The sequence below is a fragment of the Acanthochromis polyacanthus genome, chromosome 1 (assembly GCF_021347895.1).
Source record: "Acanthochromis polyacanthus isolate Apoly-LR-REF ecotype Palm Island chromosome 1, KAUST_Apoly_ChrSc, whole genome shotgun sequence".
NCBI classification, from domain to species: Eukaryota; Metazoa; Chordata; class Actinopteri; family Pomacentridae; genus Acanthochromis; species Acanthochromis polyacanthus.
The window spans coordinates 19,074,422-19,094,955 of record NC_067113.1 but is presented as its reverse complement, the minus strand read 5'-3'; the positions used below and the strand labels follow the sequence as shown (position 1 = coordinate 19,094,955).

General features: G+C 41.2%; 3 protein-coding genes across 5 annotated transcripts in view; 2 read left to right on the top strand and 1 right to left on the bottom strand.

The window, feature by feature from the left end:
* The first annotated feature begins 1,265 nt into the window (after window positions 1-1,265).
* On the top strand, window positions 1,266-9,762 carry hspa4l (heat shock protein 4 like). Of its 2 annotated transcripts, XM_022222005.2 has the most exons (20): window positions 1,266-1,426; window positions 1,511-1,677; window positions 2,568-2,625; window positions 2,756-2,896; window positions 3,070-3,192; window positions 3,280-3,379; window positions 3,636-3,769; window positions 3,857-4,101; window positions 4,195-4,271; window positions 4,361-4,512; window positions 4,617-4,723; window positions 4,903-5,036; window positions 5,422-5,618; window positions 6,123-6,197; window positions 6,584-6,727; window positions 7,666-7,791; window positions 7,928-8,035; window positions 8,138-8,257; window positions 8,601-8,762; window positions 8,857-9,762. In XM_022222005.2, the coding sequence occupies exons 2-20, from the start codon at window positions 1,571-1,573 to the stop codon at window positions 9,043-9,045; spliced, it is 2,499 nt and encodes an 832-aa protein (XP_022077697.1). In that variant the 5' UTR covers window positions 1,266-1,426; window positions 1,511-1,570; the 3' UTR covers window positions 9,046-9,762. The 2 variants fall into 2 exon arrangements, with proteins under 2 accessions (XP_022077697.1, XP_022077703.1); XM_022222011.2 differs by having other exon boundaries at window positions 1,268-1,677; window positions 6,123-6,188.
* A 953-nt stretch (window positions 9,763-10,715) lies between these two features.
* plk4 (polo-like kinase 4 (Drosophila)) lies at window positions 10,716-17,881 on the top strand. 2 transcript variants are annotated; one of them, XM_022222029.2, is made up of 15 exons: window positions 10,716-10,915; window positions 11,802-11,897; window positions 12,226-12,321; window positions 12,800-12,914; window positions 13,017-13,992; window positions 14,074-14,162; window positions 14,447-14,793; window positions 14,884-14,988; window positions 15,128-15,230; window positions 15,320-15,469; window positions 15,556-15,784; window positions 15,884-15,986; window positions 17,005-17,142; window positions 17,228-17,334; window positions 17,503-17,881. In XM_022222029.2, exons 1-15 carry the CDS (start codon window positions 10,886-10,888, stop codon window positions 17,615-17,617), a joined length of 2,799 nt encoding a protein of 932 aa, XP_022077721.1. In that variant the 5' UTR covers window positions 10,716-10,885; the 3' UTR covers window positions 17,618-17,881. The 2 variants fall into 2 exon arrangements, with proteins under 2 accessions (XP_022077721.1, XP_022077715.1); XM_022222023.2 differs by lacking the exon at window positions 10,716-10,915 and adding an exon at window positions 11,468-11,675.
* itpk1b (inositol-tetrakisphosphate 1-kinase b) overlaps window positions 16,331-20,534 on the bottom strand; it is a 40,810-nt gene continuing 36,606 nt past the window's right edge. The window contains exon 11 of the mRNA XM_022222056.2: window positions 16,331-16,455. Coding sequence (XP_022077748.2) covers window positions 16,403-16,455 — 53 coding nt within the window. The 3' untranslated portion in view covers window positions 16,331-16,402. The remainder of the gene's footprint in view (window positions 16,456-20,534) is intronic.

Below are 20,534 nucleotides of genomic sequence, written 5' to 3'. Positions count from 1 at the left end.
ACATTTTGACATGAAAAAACAAGCTGTGGTATTACTGTATTTATTCCTTTTCATTCTTTATTCTTGTATAATTGTACCTAATATTATTATTATTATTATTATTATTGTAAATATGTTTAGTGTTGCTGTGAAAGATGTTGCTGCTGTAACAATGGAAATTTCCCTTGGGGTGGGGAGCAACAAAGGATTATCTTATGTAGCAAATTACATTTTGAGCGATAATACTACACAAGTTTAGAAATAATCAGCTCATTTTGCTGCATTGTATTGGGTGTAGATATTTTTGTAATGGAGAAATTCTAACTTTAAAAAGCGTATTGGACTGACTTGAAAGCTTGCTACCATGTTGTACATGCAACATATGTGCAACTAATCATATAAAAATAATCTTTAGGTATGTAGTTGCAAATGCAATTTTCTTTTCTGTCTATTTGCCTTCACTGACCACCTATCTGAGAAATCTTCAACACCTTTATTCTGAATAAACTTTAAGTTTCTACTTAAAGATGCAATTCTTTATTTTTCAGCAGTATTCAATTGTTGCACATCATACAATCAACTTAAATTTAACCTGAATAGGCCAGAGTCTAAGGATTTGAATTTTATTACTATTATTATTATTATCATCATCATATTCTAACCTGAAAAATGACTGATACTGTTTAAAAATCATCTTTATGCTGATAAAAAAAAAATCCTAAAGTTGAGGCTGTTACTATCTACAGATTGGAATAATGGTTTTGTTTGTGTTGTTAGTGTTTATTGATTAAATTTAATTTACATTTAATTTACAAATATTTATATTTATAGTATTAATACAGCATCACTATACTAATGCAGGATTCATCATATTCCAAAACTTCCATATAGCAGAGACCACGTGTTACTGGCTCAGGGGTTAAATGCCCTCCGTAGAGGCTTTCAGGTAACACCTGGTCTCATACTGTGTGTGTCACCTATTGTAAGCTCCAGATATTAATTACAGATCAGTTAGGCTAATATATTAGATGTTAGAGCTGTACACATAATTATGCTGAGGTAAGTGAGATGCAAACTTATAAAATGTAGCTGTCAGTTTAAATTCAGGGCAAAATGTCCGAGTCCCACCGCTGTCCTCACTGACTGTGACGTAGCGCCAGAGTCCGCGGTCCCCTTTCCAGGGGGTTCTAGATGGTTCTGTTATCGATTGGTTGTCGCACCAATCACGTAGGGACAATGGGTGTGTCTGGACCAATCAGAGCCGTGCGGGGGCGGGCCGAGGGAGCATCCGTCTGTCAGAGCCGCTGGGAGATGAGAGGGCTGCCGAGGAGTGGGAGAATCCGCTCTGGACATCACTGCTCCTGGGATTACTCTCAATGAGTTCGCTATAAACAGCTTGACTTACATAACAGCTAGTAACTCAGTTAGGGCACCCTTCAGCTACCTGGTTCGTATATTTCCAGGTCGGGAGACACGCTTGTATAGATTTTATTTCGGAATAGACCGCCATTGATTTTTTTTCTCCTCATAGGTGTGAGTGCTGTCGTTGCGGAGGATAACTTAGAGGAGGTGAATTTAAAGAGCGTTCATTATGTCAGTGGTAGGCATTGATGTGGGTTTCCAAAACTGTTACATCGCTGTGGCCAGGAGCGGTGGCATTGAAACCATTGCCAATGAATACAGTGACAGATGCACACCGTAAGTATAAATACTGACACACATCATCACCGTGTAGTGTTGCTCAGGCTGGGAGTTTGTTACGCAATGTTCGCGACCGGAGGCGCTCTGTGACGGAGCGGCAGAGGCACAGGGATGGTGGTGGTGATGAGGCCTGTAACCAGCGGTTTATTCTCCGTCACAGCAGGTTAACTTAGGTCAAAATGTCGCTTGTGAAAAAATGACACTGCTCTTCCAGACACTTGACATGTCGCCTGATCACTGAGCTGCGCAGGGCGCGACAAAGTTGGCTGAGTAATCAACTTACAGAAGACAGTGCTGTTTATTGCATGTTAGCATACAGTCCTGCAGTGAGGGGTTTGACATGACAGAGCAGCACGTCAATCCCACACTGAATCATCGTAGTGACATTGTTTTATTCATAGAGGATAATAAATTCACTCATCCTACAAACACAATGAATGTCCATGTGGGCCTCTGTTTCTGTGCTGCAGCATCCTGCAAACAGGGATGTGTAGCTGGAAAGCGTTGCACCTTTAAGTGGATGGGGATATTTTTATGGCAAGGTGAAACTAGGGAGTGACTTGTCACCAGCAGCCAGTGTGAGATGGATCCCTTATACCCGAAGCATTCATCTTTGTGATAAATATGCTGCTCTACAATATGAGTTGACTCAAAATGTGATGTTTTTTTACTTTTGGACAGGAAGAGCTTAATCTTGAAGGTGAACTGATCTGTCTCACTGCCCTAGTTTGTGGTTCCTCCTTAGACTCCCGTGTGAAATTGCCTTATTCGGAACACCTGTCATTTCTGTCAGTCAATTACAGTTCGGCCTTGTCTGCCACATCTGCTAACGGGATTATTTCTGTTGTTGCCTAACTAATTTGCTGATGTGTTTGTCCTCCATTAAGGGCTTGCGTGTCTTTGGCCTCCAAAAATCGCATGATTGGAAATGCAGCCAAGAGTCAAGTAAGATCATTCATGGAAATTTGTCTTATTTCTGTAATGAAAGTCACATTACACATCGGACTGGTGACATGATTGTAAATGAATTTGCAAAGTGACTCCAGTGATGCATGGCTTGATCCTCTTTTTTCAGATTATAACAAACTTCAAAAATACAGTCCATGGCTTCAAAAAGTTCCACGGCAGAGCATTTGATGACCCATTCATCCAAGCGGAAAAACCCAAATTGCCTTACAGCTTACATAAATTGGCAAATGGAAACACTGGAATTAAGGTAAAGCTGTTTCACTGCTTTATTTGACAGTTCCCTGCTGTCATTGCACACTTTTGTTGTATTCATTTACACATGAACATGATTAGATTACTTCTTTTTACTCACCTTTAAGCAACCTAACACACGTCAGTTTTTGTTTCATCTCGGACGTCCTGACGGCATCATGTTCACAGGTCCGCTATCTGGACGAGGATAAAGCGTTCACAGTTGAGCAGATCACAGGGATGCTGCTTACCAAGCTGAAGGAGACGTCAGAGAGCGCCCTGAAGAAGCCGGTGGTGGACTGTGTCATCTCTGTGAGTGAGGAGAACATTACAGAAGCCTGTCGACATAATTCAACCAGTGGTTCGAGGAAGCGTATTGATTTGTGCTCTGTTTTACAGGTCCCAAGTTTTTTCACAGATGCTGAAAGGCGGTCGGTGTTTGATGCGACTCAGATTGCAGGACTGAACTGTTTACGGCTCATTAATGATACGACTGCAGGTCAGTGCTCTCAGATAAACTGCTTGTAGTGACATTTCTGCATTAAATGAATAGGACTAAGGTGGATCAATACTTTTATGTTCAATTTTTTGAACGACATAAACTTCTGCCTTGGGCATCTTGTTAAAGTAAAGTAGACCGAAACACTGCGTAGACATTATCTGAGATGTTGGTTTTATATCTTTCGCAATAAAATATTGCACGCCATCGATGTAGAAGAGAAACAGATGAAAGTGGATGTCTTTCTCATGAACAGTGGCTTTGGCTTATGGGATCTACAAGCAAGACCTTCCAACTCCAGAAGAGCGGCCAAGAAATGTGGTATTTGTAGACATGGGACATTCATCGTTCCAGGTCTCCATCACTGCTTTCAACAAAGGCAAACTCAAGGTCAGCTTTTAGCCTTTTTTCTGCCTCCAGTCACACCTGCACCTGTATTTTAAAACTCCAAGCTCAGTATCCGTGTGGTGTCGTCAGGTCCTCGCCACAGCGTTCGACCTGTACCTTGGAGGGCGTAACTTTGACGAAACGCTGGTGGATTACTTCTGCGAGGAGTTTAAGGGCAAGTACAAGCTGAACGTGAGGGACAACCCGAGAGCTCTGCTGCGGCTCCACCAGGAGTGCGAGAAACTGAAGAAGCTCATGAGCGCCAACTCCTCGGACCTGCCTCTGAACATAGAGTGCTTCATGAACGACATTGATGTTTCCAGCAGGATGAACAGGTTTGACTTAAAAATTTTCTCCCTAATAATCACGTCTCTAACGTGGACATTAAGCTTAATAAATATAGTTTCTTCTGTATTTATAACTCACAGGATGCAGTTTGAAGACATGTGTGCTCAGTATCTGATGAGAGTGGAGATGCCACTGAAAGCAGCCCTTGAACAATCAAGTATGTCTCTCAGATTTAGCGACTAATGTTTGTTATTTTAACATTATACGAAGGAAGAATCCCCCAGCAATGTATGTGTTGTGTGGCAGAGTTGAGTCGGGATGATATCTATGGAGTGGAGATAGTTGGAGGAGCTACAAGAATGCCAGCAATCAAAGAGAGGATCGCCAAGTTTTTCGGCAAAGACATCAGCACCACCCTCAATGCAGACGAAGCTGTAGCAAGAGGCTGTGCACTTCAGGTAGAAGTCTTCTTATATCTGATATGTTTTCCAACTTACTGTACAAATAATCTAGAATTTATGATATGTAATGTTGTAAATGTGTTTTTTTTGTCGGTCTGCAGTGTGCAATTTTGTCTCCAGCCTTTAAAGTTCGTGAATTCTCCATCACTGACGTGGTTCCCTTCCCCATTACTCTGCGCTGGAAGTCACCAACAGAGGACGGATTGGGGTAAAAGGCGTCTTAATTAGCAATATTAAGAAAACAAGACAAGACACAGTATTTCTCTGTAGTCATGCCCCTGTGGGAAGCAAAGCTAGGTCAGCCAGCTCGAAGGTGCAGTATGTGCTGACCGTGTTGACTTTCCACAACCTGACTTTGCTTTTTCTTTTGCTGCGTTTTTGTTCCAGAGAGTGTGAGGTGTTCAGTAAGAATCATGCTGCTCCTTTTTCCAAAGTGATCACCTTCCACAAGAAGGAGCCGTTTGACCTCGAAGCCTTCTACAGCTGCCCTCAAGAACTCCCTTACCCGGACCACAGGATAGGTGATGTCTAGTCAAAGCGACCCACTGATTATTCTTTGCTCACTTTTACACAAATAGGCCAGACCAGAGCAAGTTTAAGGTGTTTGTCTTTATATCTGGCTCCTGTAGCACCAGTTCACAGCCAGTGAGGTGACTGATACAGCCGCCCTAAGTAGCTGTGGTAGAGTCCCTGTAGAGATCTGCAGGCTGGATGGTAATTAGGAATGAGGCTCAATGTCCCACAGATGGGTTGTAGTGACTCAGCTAAGCAGCATCATTGTCTGTATGTGCATGTGGTGGGTGGATGTGCATCCTCAGGTGGGATATCAGTTTGTTGCAACTTCCACCAGCCTCTGCTATAGAAGTACCACAACAATCCACTGATTTTCTTCCCATCTGCTTCCAGGCTGTTTTTCTGTGCACAATGTGGTTCCCCAGCCCGATGGAGACAGCTCTAAAGTGAAAGTCAAAGTGCGCGTCAATGTGCACGGCATCTTCAGTGTGTCCAGCGCTTCCCTGATTGAGAAGCAGAAAGGAGAAGGAGAAGACATGCAGATCGACTCGGAGCCGATGGTCCAGAATGAAGGCAGAGGAGAGGAGCAGGTAGGACGATGGTTGCCACAGTTGCTGCTGTGATGCTGATGTCAGTAAGTCAGTGTGTTGGTCTCACATTTTCAGACAGAGTAAAATAACTCAACAACTACTGGGTAGGTAATGATTAAAATAGGATACAGATGTGTTTCCAGATGATGAAACATAACACTGTTGGCCCCATGGCTTTCTTTTAAGAGGAATTTGGCTTTTGAGCCTGCAAAACATAAAATATGATGTTTTAAAAAATGGTATAGAAATAAGTATTTCCAGAGACATTCTCCTGCCTGCAAATTAGTTGGTGCTCGTCAAAATTCTCTTCCATATTGTGGCATTGTGTGTTGTAGCATTTTAAGCCATGTTTAAAGCAGCTGTATACATCATCCACTAATTTAGATATTCTCTCTGTAGCAACTGTTTGCATTTTTCTTTTACATAAAACGGAAATATCAAATATTTTTCGATTTACATTTATTCTAGCTTGGATAAAACAATTGTGTGTGTGTTGTGTCTCAGACTAAAATGCAGGTTGACCAGGAAGGCCAAAGCCAGGGGGACCAGCAGAACGAGGACGGCAGCTCAGTAAGTAAGGTTAGTTAGGCTTCCATGTAGGGCTGCTTTAATACATCATGTTTTTTAAAACCCATACTCGTGACTTGTGTTTTTCTGCTCATGCCAGATAGTGTTAATACTAATATAGAAAAAAAAACCTGGCACGAATCTTGCCAGTCTAAAGAAACTGTGATGTATTTGATTAGGTAACAGAAAATTGCAAAAATATTCTTCCAAATATGCAGCCTTTAAGCCACTGAGTTTATATCAGCGATCCTCATTGATGCATCTGTGCCAGAATTAAACAGAAACCTATTAATATATCAAGAAATAAATTGGTGATGGGCTCCATGTTTTAAAATCTTTAAACAGCTAAAAAGCTTCATTGTGTGTTTTTTTTTTTTTTTTCTGTTTTCCAAATCCAGGAGGGGGCATCTGGGGAAAAGCAGGATCCAGCGGTGGGAGGGAGCAAGCCCAAAGTCAAGGTGAAGAGTATTGATCTTCCCATCGTGGCCAACAACATTCGACAGCTTGACAGTGATGTCCTTAGTAACTTTGTGGAGTATGAGGTGAGAGCTGCTGCTGGCCTTTGAAAATGCTGAGTCATGCTCTCATTGAAATGCTGATTACCTGAGCCTTAAAGGACGTAGTGGAATTCTAACCTGATGTGTGCTTCATATTTGTTTTACTCGTACAATCTGTGTGCTGTGGTGCTTTGTCTGGTCATCGTTCTTTCCTGGCATTTTCTAAGCAGCAAGGAGCCATAGTTTTGGTTTAATGGTTACAGATTGGTCCCTTTTGTGAGGAAAATAACATTTTTCAGTTTAAACCTTGGAGAAATATTACCAGGGTTATTTTATTGTTAATTTGTTGATTAGTCAGGATTCCCATAAGCCCAAGATAATGTCCTAAAACATCTTGTTTTGTTCACAACTTGAAGATATTTAGTTTGCTGCCATAGATGAGTAAAGAAGCCAGAAAATATTTAGATTTAAGCTAAAATCAAAGAATTTTGGCATTCCAAGCAGTTAATCAGTTGTCAAAGCAGCCGGGGCTTACTTTAAGAGCTGATAGCTAATCAGCTCATCAGTTAATCAATACAATTTTAAATGCATCCTATCTTCAGGTCTTGATTTTAGGTAAATGCAGTTTTTTGCTCTTTGTTATTTGGCCATTGCACTACTAATGTCTTAATATTTATGACTAGTCTTGACTATTAAGTTAGAAATGACCAAAAACTCTGAATCCCACAAGACAAAAAAACATCTTGCTTTCTCGGTCCATCAAGAACAGTTATTATTATTCCAATTAGAATGCCTAATATCACAAATCTATAACATGACATTTATTTTCTATCCTGGGATAGACTGCTATACAAACCCTGATATCAGTCAGTAAATACGTCATGGTTGTGTCAGAGGTGTTCATTTGATGCTACAGTTAGTTGTTAGGTAAATAATATGAGTTTCTATGGTGTTATTGTATTTTTGTGTGTTTTTCTTCACAGCGTCAGATGATTATCCAGGACAAACTGGTGAAAGAGCTGAATGATGCTAAAAATGCTGTGGAAGAATACGTATATGATCTGCGTGACAAACTTTGTGGAATGTATGAAAAGTACGTCACCGAGGAGGTTAGTGGGACTTCTTCTGCCATGCCTTAATAACAAGTCTCATCCGGATGTATTTAAGACTGTTACAATCGATGAGATGCATCAAACTAATGATCTATTACTTAATATCTATGTTACGTTGACCCATTAATAACAGGACAGTAACCGGCTGACGCTGATGCTGGAGGACACAGAGAACTGGCTGTATGAGGATGGAGAGGACCAGCCCAAACAAGTCTATGAGGAGAAGCTAGAGGGACTTAAGGTTCGTTTTCATTCATGAAGAGGGCATTTTTAAGTTCAGATGAAGTACAAATTGTAAAGTGGCAGTAGTTATTAAAATGTACATACATGTAATTATTTCCAGAGGTTGGGTCAGCCCATTCAGGACCGGCACAGAGAGCATGAGGACCGGCCGAGGGCTTTTGAAGAGCTGGGGAAGAAACTGCAGCTCTACATGAAGTTTGTAGATTGCTACAAACAGAAGGTAAACTCTATTTACCCTGTGATGTCTTTGTTTCTCTTTGGAAGAAAATTAGGTGTCAGCAGTCAACAGACAGCATTAAGGACTGTGTGTCAAAGTGGTACAATTTGCTAGTTTCTGGACAGTGTTTCATGAATTCTGTGTATCTATCAAGATTCTGAGTCCTGGAGGTTTCAGTAGTTTTTTCTTACAAGTGCACACTTTTTGAAATGTTTTTGTTGATTTTGAATGCCTTTTAAGTGATGCTATTTTGAATTGTTTTGGGTAGATGATTAACGATTTGCTAGTCATAAGTCACGAAATCGGGATCTGCTAATGATTTTCTTCATCACAAACTGTTTCCCAGGATGAGCGATACCTGCATTTGGTTGCCGAAGAAATGAACACTGTGGAGAAGTGTGTGAATGAAAGCATGGGCTGGATGAACAGCAAGATGAACGCGCAGAGCAAATTCGCTATAACCCAAGATCCCGTTGTTAAAGTAGCAGACATAATTGCCAAAATCCAGGTATGTGAATGATTTTTCATGGTACTGTCATTTTCCTCCATTAGTAAGAATGAGATCTGCTCATTTTCTTTTGCCAACGTGCTTCCTTTGCCAGGAGCTGGAGAACGTATGTAATCCAGTCATCAACAGGCCAAAGCCCACAGTGGAGGAGGCCCCTGAAGTGAATGATCAAAACAGTGGAGCTCATAATGGCCCGACAGCTAAGCAAGCAGCAGAGGGGAAGGGAGACGTGAAGGGAAGCCAGCAGACAAAGCCTGGAACAAAAGAGATGGAGGTGGACTGAAAGCGGTCTCTGATGGGCAAACTCTGCAGCCATCACCGCGTTTACCATCACGTACCATTAGACAGTAGAAACATCAGTACCTGGGACCATCGCCTGGGATCATTCCTCACCAGCCACCTCTGTGGATCTGTTTGTGTGTCTCCCCCGATTGGACTTTACCTTTTGAGGTTTTCTGTTTTCACCCTTCCATCCTTATGTGTGACAATGGTGTGCTTTACTCTCTCAAAGGTTTGACATACTTAATAAATTAAAGAATGATGCAATAGATTAAACTCTGATTCTGCTGTTAAACTGTTTCCTTGGTACCATACAGGAAAGTACACTCTGTGTTTGCATTCCATGTGTCTCTTAAGCGACCAGTATCAACAGTAAATCCCATCACCCATAAGAAAAATAGACAAGCACTGTCCGAACAAATGCTATTGCAGAACTATTAGTTTGTATGCAGTAATACAAATTATATATATTTGTATTTGATGAGTTTGAAGAGATGTCCATGTCTAGAGACTGTAAATATTATTTTAGTAAATAAAAACAGCCAGCATACATATGTACATAAAGAGCACATTCCTAGTGTTACAATGGAAATGCTTGATACATCAAGTTTCTTTAGTAAGTGACTAGTTTCCTTTTTTGTTTTCTTGCATTTTTCCATATTTAAGTTTTGGGATTTAAAGATGGCAAAAAATAAATACATTTGTCTGTAAGGCAAAATTATCCAAGTCTGAAATTATTTGATTTTTAGGGGATAAACTTGAAAGAAATCAGCCACATCTTGCACTGTTCCTGTGTTTTTTGAGGACCTGGGATGTGATCAGAACAACTCAAAAGCTGATCAGTATTGCTGCTGTAGTCTTTATGGAAAAAATAATTTAGTGTGGCTTTGGTTGCCTACAAAACTTGAATTTTAGAGCTAAAATCTGGAGGGGAACGATAAAGATCTGTGAACACACACACACACACACACACACACACACACACACACACACACACACACACACACACACACACACACCTATATGATCTTTTTCTGAATATTTTTCCATTTTACCAAGTATATTTGTATATATCTGTCCTCTTTAGTTTTTACCTGGGCCCCTGGATCTCAGTACATACAGTACTAAAAGGTCAGCAATACATCTAGGAAAGAGGCCACAGAGGACCCTAAAAATCTATCCTGAAACATACTGGGAGTCAGTTTAAAAAGAGGCTTGGATCTGGTTGGATCTGGTCAATATCTGTCCTGTACCAATGTTTGAACTGTAATGGCTTATTTCACAGTTACTTTTACATTCAATATATTCCCTGTCAATTATTTTATTTACTTTAGGTGTCTTGTTTCATTAATATAATTTAAAATTTTGAGTTTGTATATGATATATTCACAAACTGTCAGAAGCAAAAAATAAACATGTAAGCAAGTACCTTTGCACACACACACACACACACACACACACACACACACACACACACACACACACATATATATATATATACACATAGTTTACAGTTACAGACGTGCATCTCTGGAAACCTAAGAAAATAGGTTTAAAACTGTCCTTTTAAGCACACTTTCATGCATGTTTTCCTGGAGCTCCATCTGGAGCTCTTAAAGGGGGCGTGGCAAACCGAGCGTTGACATGTCACATAGCGTGTGACGTAGACGCAGAGTAACGGGCGGATATTTTCAAAATGGAAGAAGTGGCAAAGTTTTGGAGGGGAACGAAAGAACAATATTTATTCTCCATTTGAGAAGTCCCGTACTGACTATCGATGCACTCTGCCGACCGAGGAAAATTTTTACAAACTTGCATGAGTCTGCAAAGCCTAGACCGGCACGATGAGTGTTTCTATCGGCGATAGAATTGAGGTGAGTCCTTTTGTTTGGCTAACGAACACGAGCTAGCGCTACACTTAGTCTGGTGGCTGGTGTCAAGTTAAAGGCTGGACCTACGTTAAATTACCTGACTTTAACCTACTCTTTGTTGCTAATTAATAATGTATGAAGTGGTAAACATGGCATTGGGTTTGCCATATTTATTATAAATGTGGTAAAACTTACAAAAAAAAGTTGTAGCTAATACCACCCTGCTAAACGCCAAATAATTAGGTAATAGCCAGTTTTCGTTTCAGCTTGCTGTTTCATTTGTCATAAAAAAATGGTCACCTATTTGCTTAAAATTCGATATTATTAGTAGAATTATTATTCATGTCAGTGTTGATAGTGTTAGTAACTGGTACCTGGGTGTGTATTCTTACCCAGGCTCTCCGGGGACAAACAATGCTCTCCTCAGTGCATCAGTTTAATAACATGCTGCCTGGAAACGGCTGCAAGTGGTCCTCGTTAGCGGGAAGGCAGCCGCGATAATTAAAGGTTTTGGTTGGCCATATGACATCGTCAGGTGTTGCTGGCTTGTTTGACAGTTAACATTTGTTGTGGGAGGATTTCTCCTAAGTCGAGTCGTTAGTGGCTGGATCGACGGTTTTGTTGAACATCCAGCATGTCGCAGGCTAGAGAGATCATGTTTGATCAGGTTATTCACTATTTCTTCCAAAATCTTTGTGCCGACACCTACACCAGTAAAGATGAGAAGGAAAGTTTGTGTTATTCTCAGGAGCTGAAGATTGAGGTATCTGCTTTTTAAGATCCTGTCTGGCATGGCATCAAAGTCTGATGATGTTTTCATCTGAAGTTATATTTCTCTGCATATGAAAGTTGTTGTTTGTGAAACTTGTTTCTCTTTGTGTGCTTGTAGGATTTTAAAGTCCTGACCCTCCTCGGAAAAGGCTCCTTTGCATGTGTTTATCGGGCAAAATCAGTGAAGACTGGTCTGGAGGTTGCTATCAAAACGGTAAGAGCTTTTAAGTGTTTGTCAGGGATATAATGTAATTATAGCTTGCTTTACCTGTATCGTAGACACCTAACCAGCATCCAAGCTGTCACCAGCAACTGACGGTTAAAGTGTAAGCTACAGCTGTCAGCTTATTAGACCACAGTTGCCTCCCACGGACTTCTTGTGGTCCCTTGGCTCCCCACAAATGAGGCCTTATTAGTTTTCTGTCTTTGTGGGTGACAGATTGGCCACCAAACCAAACCACTGTGCTGCGGCACTGTACTATGTTACATGTAGATCCTATGAGTGGCAGATGTATAATTATCTCTGTTGTTCCCGTCTGCAGATCGACAAAAAAGCAATGCACAAAGCTGGTATGGTCCAGCGTGTGACGAATGAGGTGGAGATTCACTGCAGACTGAAGCATCCTTCAATACTCGAGGTAACGCTGGCTGGTCTTTTGTGATGGAGCACTGTTTGCTCTTAAAACATACAATGTGCTGGGTTTACAGCTAAAGTCTAATGGCACTAATTGAATGGAATTCAGTAGTGTTTTTGGGACATATAAACAAAAATTACCCTTGTGTTTGAGTGTTGGTGTATATCAGCTTTCTGTATCGTTGTCATGGTTATGTAACGTAGGGCTGTGAACTTGTCCCTGCTACTGCATTGTTTAGTGTCATGGGCTCTCCACCAATTTTTTCCACTTCACTTAATTTTAGAGTCGGTCCCCAATGGCCTGGTTATTCTTCAGCTTTAAATATTAACCAGTAGAGTGGGCAGTGGTAGTCCCACTGATGCTACTTTTCTAGACCATAGCAATACAGTTATTTTAGACTGGAGTACCGTGAAATGATTTCTATGTTTTGACATGATAGCAAATATCATAATATTATAATGTATTGTTATCATTTTCAAAGCTTTACAACTACTTCGAGGACAGCAACTATGTGTATTTGGTGTTGGAGATGTGCCATAATGGAGAAATGAGTCGATACCTTAAAGAACGAAAGATGCCCTTCTCTGAGGATGAAGGTCAGGAAAAAGTATTTTATTTCAAACTCTAATATGAATTTTAAGTGATTTGTCACTTTTGTGCATTGTTGGCCTTTTAAATATTTTTTCCCTGTTCCACAGCAAGGCATTTCATGCATCAAATAGTAAAAGGAATGCTGTATTTACATACTCATGGCATCTTGCACCGAGATTTGACCCTGTCAAATCTTCTGCTGACCAGCAACATGAACATTAAGGTAGCAGACTTTGGCCTGGCCACTCAGCTCAAACTTCCAAATGAAAAGCACTTCACCATGTGTGGGACACCCAACTACATCTCTCCTGAGGTGGCCACTCGCAGTGCTCATGGTCTGGAGTCAGATGTCTGGTCACTAGGGTGCATGTTCTACGCCTTCCTGATGGGTCGCCCTCCATTTGACACGGACACAGTCAAGCACACATTGTCAAAGGTAGTTCTCGGGGAATATGAGATGCCTACCCATGTTTCTTTAGAGGCTCAGGATCTGATCCACCAGCTGCTGCAGAAAGACCCTGCCCAGCGGCCCAGCCTGTCTGCTGTACTGGACCACCCATTCATGACCCAGAGCCTGCTGGTGAGGAGCAAAGAGCTGGGGCTGGAGGATGATGGATCCATTGACAGTGGTATTGCCACCATCTCCACTGCCTGCACCTCCTCCACCTCTGCCAGCAGTGGCAGCCGCCTCCAGAGACGCACCAGACACATGATTGGCTCTGCCCTGCCTAATCGCATGACTCCCATTCCAAGTCTACAACGCCAAGCTAGCAGTGGCTGTTTTGAGGATGGAGATCTGTGGCAGCAACCAGCAGACAGGTTTCACAGAGAGGGTAGGAGCAATGCAGTTCATGGTGGAGAAAGTGGACAGCCTCATTCTCGCTACCTGAGGAGGGCTCACTCTTCAGACCGCTCCAATTCTGTAGCATCAGGCCAGAGTGCAGGTCATGCCGAGCTGGGGAGATGCCACTCAGAGGAGACTCTGGCTGGTGTGGGACGTCCAGTCTTCCCCGTATCTTCCACTCCAAACCCGTTTTCAGAGCATGGAAGGCATCCTTCTCCCCCTGTCAAACAGTCACCAAAGTATGTAATACATCCATTCATTATGTTAGCTTTCATTTTTCAAATTTAATAAGACTAACAGATTGTACTTTTCTGTTTCAGTTGTGGGTATTTATCCACAGAGACCGCACATCCACCAAACCTGCAATTTCAGGACCTGGAGGGAGTCTCCAACTGGCTGAACAATGAAGGTAGATTTCCTTTTTTGTGCTTTGTAATGACATGTGCGTCGGTAGGTTGTCTTCTTTCAGGGTGGTTTTTAATGAGTTGAGTGACTTGGTTTGGGAATGCATTAACAGTAATTAAAATAATCATTTTAAATTGCAGAATCTAATCTGACATGTACATACCAGCTACCCTTGTGGGCCTGAATATGAGTTAAGGGTTGCAAAAACTGATAATTGTATCCTCAAGCTCTCCAAATGCAAGCAAGCCATTCTGCTGCAGTTTTTCAAATGTTTTGTTTCTTTCTCAGGTTCTGGACAGAGGCCCACAGACGGCAGCACTCACAGCAGTAGTAGCAGTTTCCACAGCAGCAGAGGTCCTTTAGGGGTTCACAACTCCTGGACAGACAAACCTGTGGGCCGAGGTGTGAACCCTCGCCACAACCAGCACCTCCTGCACCACCATCTTCCCTCCAACCCCGACTCGTACAGAGAGAATATACCTGGAGCAGAGTTTGAAACTCCTCACCTCAGAGAACTGCAGCTCCCTTCAGCAAAACCCAGCACAGAAAAGCAGAAGAAAACACTGAAAGACATAGTCCCACCTCTGTGTGCGTCCAGACTGAAGCCAATCAGACAGAAGACCAAAAATGCAGTGGTAAGATATTGCTCTTGTTTTACAGTTTCACAGTGTGAGCGTTTGAATTAGTTGTTGATGTCTAATGTTATTTTCTTCTCTTTTCTGCAGGTGAGCATCCTGGACACGGGTGAAGTGTGTATGGAGTTGTTAAAATGCCAGAATGGACAAGAAAGAGTGAGAGAAGTTCTTCGGATTTCCTGTGATGGGTCAATGGTAGGTATCCATATGTGACTGGTAAGAGCTAATAAATTACAACACAGTGAAATACCACAAGCTTTATGACATAATACAATCTGTTCTTTTAAAATAGTTGCTCTTCTAAATGGTGGCTTATTATTACCATGCTTTATAGGTGACGATATACCAGCCTAATGGTGGAAAGGGTTTTCCTTTGCTGGACTGCCCACCTGCTCCTCCAGAAGATATTCTCATTTGTAGCTATGAGGACCTTCCAGGTGTTTTGATGAACACTTTGCACTCAGTGACATCTGCTTTTGAAAAAAATAGAGACGGTATCTTAATCGGTATCCTTTTTTTGCTACAGAGAAATACTGGAAAAAGTACCAATATGCCTCCAGGTTTGTGCAGCTCGTGAAATCTAAGACTCCTAAAGTGACCCTATACACCAAGCATGCCAAAGTCATGCTGATGGAAAACACTCCCAGTGCAGACCTGGAAGTCTGCTTTTATGATGGTGAGTTAAACTTGTGATGGCACTGAGGAAGGTGCAGAACTGAACCATGTCTGTGTGAATTAACATGTAATACCCACATTATGCAGGAGCAAAAACCCACAAGACGTCAGAGCTAGTGCGAGTGGTGGAGAAGAGCGGGAAGTCGTACACGGTGAAGGGTGAGGTGGGGCTGAGCGGCCTGAGTCCCGAGAGCAGGCAGTATGTGGAGCTGTCTGATGAGGGCCACAGCATATGTCTGGCTCTGGAGGCCGCCATCACAGCAGAGGAGCAGCGCAGCACCAACAGCATCCCTTTCTTCCCCATAACTATCGGCAGGTATGATGAAAATGTTGCCCATTGTGTCCTAATTGTTTTTCTGTTTACCTCATCAGACAAGTGTTTGCTTTATATATCTATGTATGTTATTCCTCCTAGGAGACCTGCCAGCTCAGACTCCCAGAGCCAATCATCTCAGCCCTCTCATCCAGTTCCTCCTGATACAGCTTCACCCCCTAAACCTCCTCAAATCACTCCGTCAGTAAGTATTTAGCAGCTTTTATACCTCTGATGCTGGGCTCAGACTACAGGGGTTTGAAGCTGATTTATTCCCGTTTTAACCCCCCCTGACAATCTGGAATCTTGATCTGAGCCAATGGTACACCGAGATTATTTGGTAATGTGGTCACAGATTTGGTCTTAAACCTTCCTAACTGCTTGCAAACTCTGGATCTGGACCATCCTGATAATAATAAAGATTTCATATTTAAGAGTTAAAATTGGGTGGTTATTATTGTCACACCTGGAGCAGTAGACACCCTTGAGGTTAACATTGTCTACAGATATTAAAACATACAGTGAAACACTCCAGTTTGTGTTGAGAAATACAGATTTAGTTTTGCTTTATTATCATTATTATTATTGTTCCAAGTTGTTGCACCACCATCTCCTTCTTGTTTACATCTGCTCCCACATGAGGTCCATGAGGTGGCGCACTGGTTTGTCCATGTCTGAAATCAGAGAGCACATCTGTGAAGTTCCTGCTCCTGTGTGTGATGCAGCATGTTTTCAAGATCTGTTGAGATGTTTAAAACTTCTGTAGTGTGAGCCCAGCATTACTGGGATTCTACATGAAAAGCGAGATATGAGCAGTTTCTAAGTGCTACTCATCTCTTCAGTCCACACCACCTCCTGTTAGGCTGTCTTTCATCAACACCAGGTGTTGTCAGCAGCAGCCTGAGAGAAGAAATTTCCTGCAGGCAAATGTTTTCAAGTCAGCTCAGCAAAAGGAAACCTGCACTATGTGTAGAGTTGTTGCTTTCATGTAGTGGATCGGGGAAATGCCTACAATAATACAAAATGCTAATAGTGACAGTGAGAGTCTTGATCATTCACTGGAAATGCAACGGATTTGTGGACTTATCTAATTAGGCCACAGAGGAAAAAAAACAAACAAACAAGGTCCCCTCAAGTGCTTTTGAGACAAAAATGTAAATCTAAAAATGTGGCTTTAAGTGAGAGGCTGAGGTAAGATTCTGTATTTGTTTTTTTACTTCCAGATGATTTCCTACGATGGGTCTGATTTCACCACAGCCAGCCTGAGTAAGAAAAGCTCCCCGGTGCGACAGGATCTGGTTCAGAGCACAGGAAAGGTGGTTAAGTCGATCTTTGTGCCCAATGTAGGATGGGCATCTCAGGTAACTGATAAATATATTAACTTGATGCTCTATAATCGGCAAAGAAATCATCTTTGGAGACTGATTCTTGCTTTTGTGTCTGTAGCTGACGAGTGGGGAGGTGTGGGTGCAGTTCAACGACGGGTCTCAGCTGGTGGTGCAGGCTGGGGTTTCCTGCATCACCTATACATCTCCAGAAGGGAGGATCACCAGGTAGGAGACACGTCCTGTCACTGTACAGGCTTATGCGTCATTCAGTTTTGTTAGTTTTGTAAAATTTGCTCCACTATCTGAACAAAAAAAAAGCCACTGCAAACAATTTTACAGAGTGGAAATGCTTGTGTAATGTACAGCAACTAATAAAAGATGCCTTCTTCACAGGTATAAGGAGAATGAGAAGCTGCCAGAGCACGTCAAGGAAAAGCTGCACTGTCTGTCAGCTATTCTTGGACTGTTGGCAAACCCAGCAGCACACCACCTCCAACACTCTCATTAACACTTGGTGCAGCTGAGAACTGGAAGTAGCATTAGGAGCCTCCAAACTCTCATTTCTTTGGTGTTCTTGTAAATAAATCTTCTATCTGTGAGTTTTTTTTACATGTACAGAAGACTAAGATTATGAAAAGATATATTTTTATTTTGGTACGTGTCTATTTTGTATAGTTTTGTGATTAGCTCTGTTGAAAATGTTTGTCTCCAAATCTATGAAATGTGCCACAGAAGCAATAAACATCTCCAGTCTGGGTGGAGAATTGCTGCACTTTGTTTTGCAGTCTTATCTTTACAGTTAATATATTCATGAAGAAATTTTTGTGCAAAAAATTAAAGTATTTAGAGCTAACTTATGGCTTCAGTAAGACAAAGTTTATATTTAAATTAAATAAGATATTAACCCTCCTGTTGTCCTCATTTATGGGCACCAAAAATTTTTCTTTGTCTGAAAGCAATCAAAAAATTCAGCAAAAAAATTCCCTAAATTTCTGAAAATATGCAAAACCTTCAGGAAGAAAATTTTAACAATTCCTTAAACAGGGTTCCCACGCGTTCTGGAAAACCTGGAAAATGATTGACCAATTTTCCAGTCATGGGAAACATAGAAAATGAGAAAAAAGGTCAAATGTCCTTGAAACGGTTAAGTTATCCTGGAAAAATATTTATCCTCCCCCTGTCAATGCAAAAATGTTAAAAGTTAGGCGCATGCATGTCTGTTGTCAATTTATCTTCTGGGCAACATCGAGGCATATATCATATATATATACAGTGCCTTGTGAAAGTATTCGGCCCCCTTGAACTTTTCAACCTTTCACCACATTTCAGGCTTCAAACATAAAGATATAAAATTTTTATTTTTTGTCAAGAATCAACAAGTGGGACACAATCGTGAAGTGGAATGAAATTTATTGGATATTTTAAACTTTAACAAATAAAAACCTGAAAAGTGGAGTGTGCAATATTATTCGGCCCCCTTGCATTAATACTTTGTAGCGCCACCTTTTGCTGCAATTACAGCTGCATGTATGTCTCTATCAGTTTTGCACATCGAGAGACTGAAATTCTTGCCCATTCTTCCTTGCAAAACAGCTCGAGCTCAGTGAGGTTGGATGGAGAGCGTTTGTGAACAGCAGTCTTCAGCTCTGCTCACAGATTCTCGATTGGATTCAGGTCTGGACTTTGACTTGGCCATTCTAACACCTGGATACGTTTATTTGTGAACCATTCCATTGTAGATTTGGCTTTATGTTTTGGATCATTGTCCTGTTGGAAGATAAATCTCCGTCCCAGTCTCAGGTCTTTTGCAGACTCCAACAGGTTTTCTTCCAGAATGGTCCTGTATTTGGCTCCATTCATCTTCTCATCAATTTTAACCATCTTCCCTGTCCCTGCTGAAGAAAAGCAGGCCCAAACCATGAGGCTGCCACCACCATGTTTGACAGTGGGGATGGTGTGTTCAGGGTGATGAGCTGTGTTGCTTTTACGCCAAACATATCGTTTTGCATTGTGGCCAAAAAGTTGGATTTTGGTTTCATCTGACCAGAGCACCTTCTTCCACATGTTTGGTGTGTCTCCCAGGTGGCTTGTGGCAAACTTCAAACCAGACTTTTTATAGATATCTTTGAGAAATGGCTTTCTTCTTGCCACTCTTCCATAAAGGCCAGATTTGTGCAGTGTACGACTGATTGTTGTCCTATGGACAGACTCTCTCACCTCAGCTGTAGATCTCTGCAGTTCATCCAGAGTGATCATGGGCCTCTTGGCTGCATCTCTGATCAGTCTTCTCCTTGTTCGAGGTGAAAGTTTAGAGGGACGGCCGGGTCTTGGTAGATTTGCAGTGGTCTGATACTCCTTCCATTTCAATATGATTGCTTGCACAGTGCTCCTTGAGATGTTTAAAGCTTGGGAAATCTTTTTGTATCCAAATCCGGCTTTAAACTTCTCCACAACAGTATCTGGGACCTGCCTGGTGTGTTCCTTGGTCTTCATGATGCTCTCTGCACTTTAAACAGAACCCTGAGACTATCACAGAGCAGGTGCATTTATACGGAGACTTGATTACACACAGGTGGATTCTATTTATCATCATCAGTCATTTAGGACAACATTGGATCATTCAGAGATCCTCACTGAACTTCTGGAGTGAGTTTGCTGCACTGAAAGTAAAGGGGCCGAATAATATTGCACGCCCCACATTTCAGTTTTTTATTTGTTAAAAAAGTATAAAATATCCAATAAATTTCGTTCCACTTCACGATTGTGTCCCAATTGTTGATTCTTGACAAAAAATAAAAATTTTATATCTTTATGTTTGAAGCCTGAAATGTGGCGAAAGGTTGAAAAGTTCAAGGGGGCCGAATACTTTCACAAGGCACTGTATATATATATTTTTATATTTCTCCTTTTTGTTCATATAGCTATATATAATTACTTACAATGTAAATTTTACATTTATATATATAATATGCATTATTCTATGATACATTTGTCATAGATAAATTATAGCCATAGACTGCACATCAAATGTCTGAGTAATAAATATAGAAACAATCTGGGTAAATGCAAGTTACAACTGTGGTAAAGAACACTTCCAAAGAATGAGGGAGACGGGAATGTATTAGTGTACGATGTGATAACGTGTGTCTGTACCGGCTGAAAATGTCCTGGAAAAACCAAAATCCAGCGAATTTTGCTGGATTTTGGTTAATTTTTTTTGTGAACGTTCTTAAACATTTAACATTTCCTTTTTTTTTTTCCACCAAAAAAAATGTTCAAAAATCTCCCCAAAATGTTAAAAATGTGGACATCAGAAGTTTCATTGTAAATGTTTTTTTTCTCCACATTTTCAAATTTTAAAACGGGTCAATTTTGACCGGCAGGACGAAACGAAGGTTTAAAACCCCCACAAATGATAAATTAAG

Excerpts from the sequence above, each read along its gene's own strand:
- hspa4l (XM_022222005.2), top strand. The coding sequence starts at position 1,571 with ATGTCAGTGGTAGGCATTGATGTGGGTTTCCAAAACTGTTACATCGCT. Across the intron at positions 2,897-3,069 it reads ATGGAAACACTGGAATTAAG|GTCCGCTATCTGGACGAGGA; the intron begins GTAAAGCTGTTT and ends TCATGTTCACAG. Across the intron at positions 3,193-3,279 it reads TGGTGGACTGTGTCATCTCT|GTCCCAAGTTTTTTCACAGA; the intron begins GTGAGTGAGGAG and ends TCTGTTTTACAG.
- plk4 (XM_022222023.2), top strand. The coding sequence starts at position 11,547 with ATGTCGCAGGCTAGAGAGATCATGTTTGATCAGGTTATTCACTATTTC. Across the intron at positions 17,143-17,227 it reads ATGTAGGATGGGCATCTCAG|CTGACGAGTGGGGAGGTGTG; the intron begins GTAACTGATAAA and ends TTGTGTCTGTAG. Across the intron at positions 17,335-17,502 it reads CCAGAAGGGAGGATCACCAG|GTATAAGGAGAATGAGAAGC; the intron begins GTAGGAGACACG and ends CCTTCTTCACAG.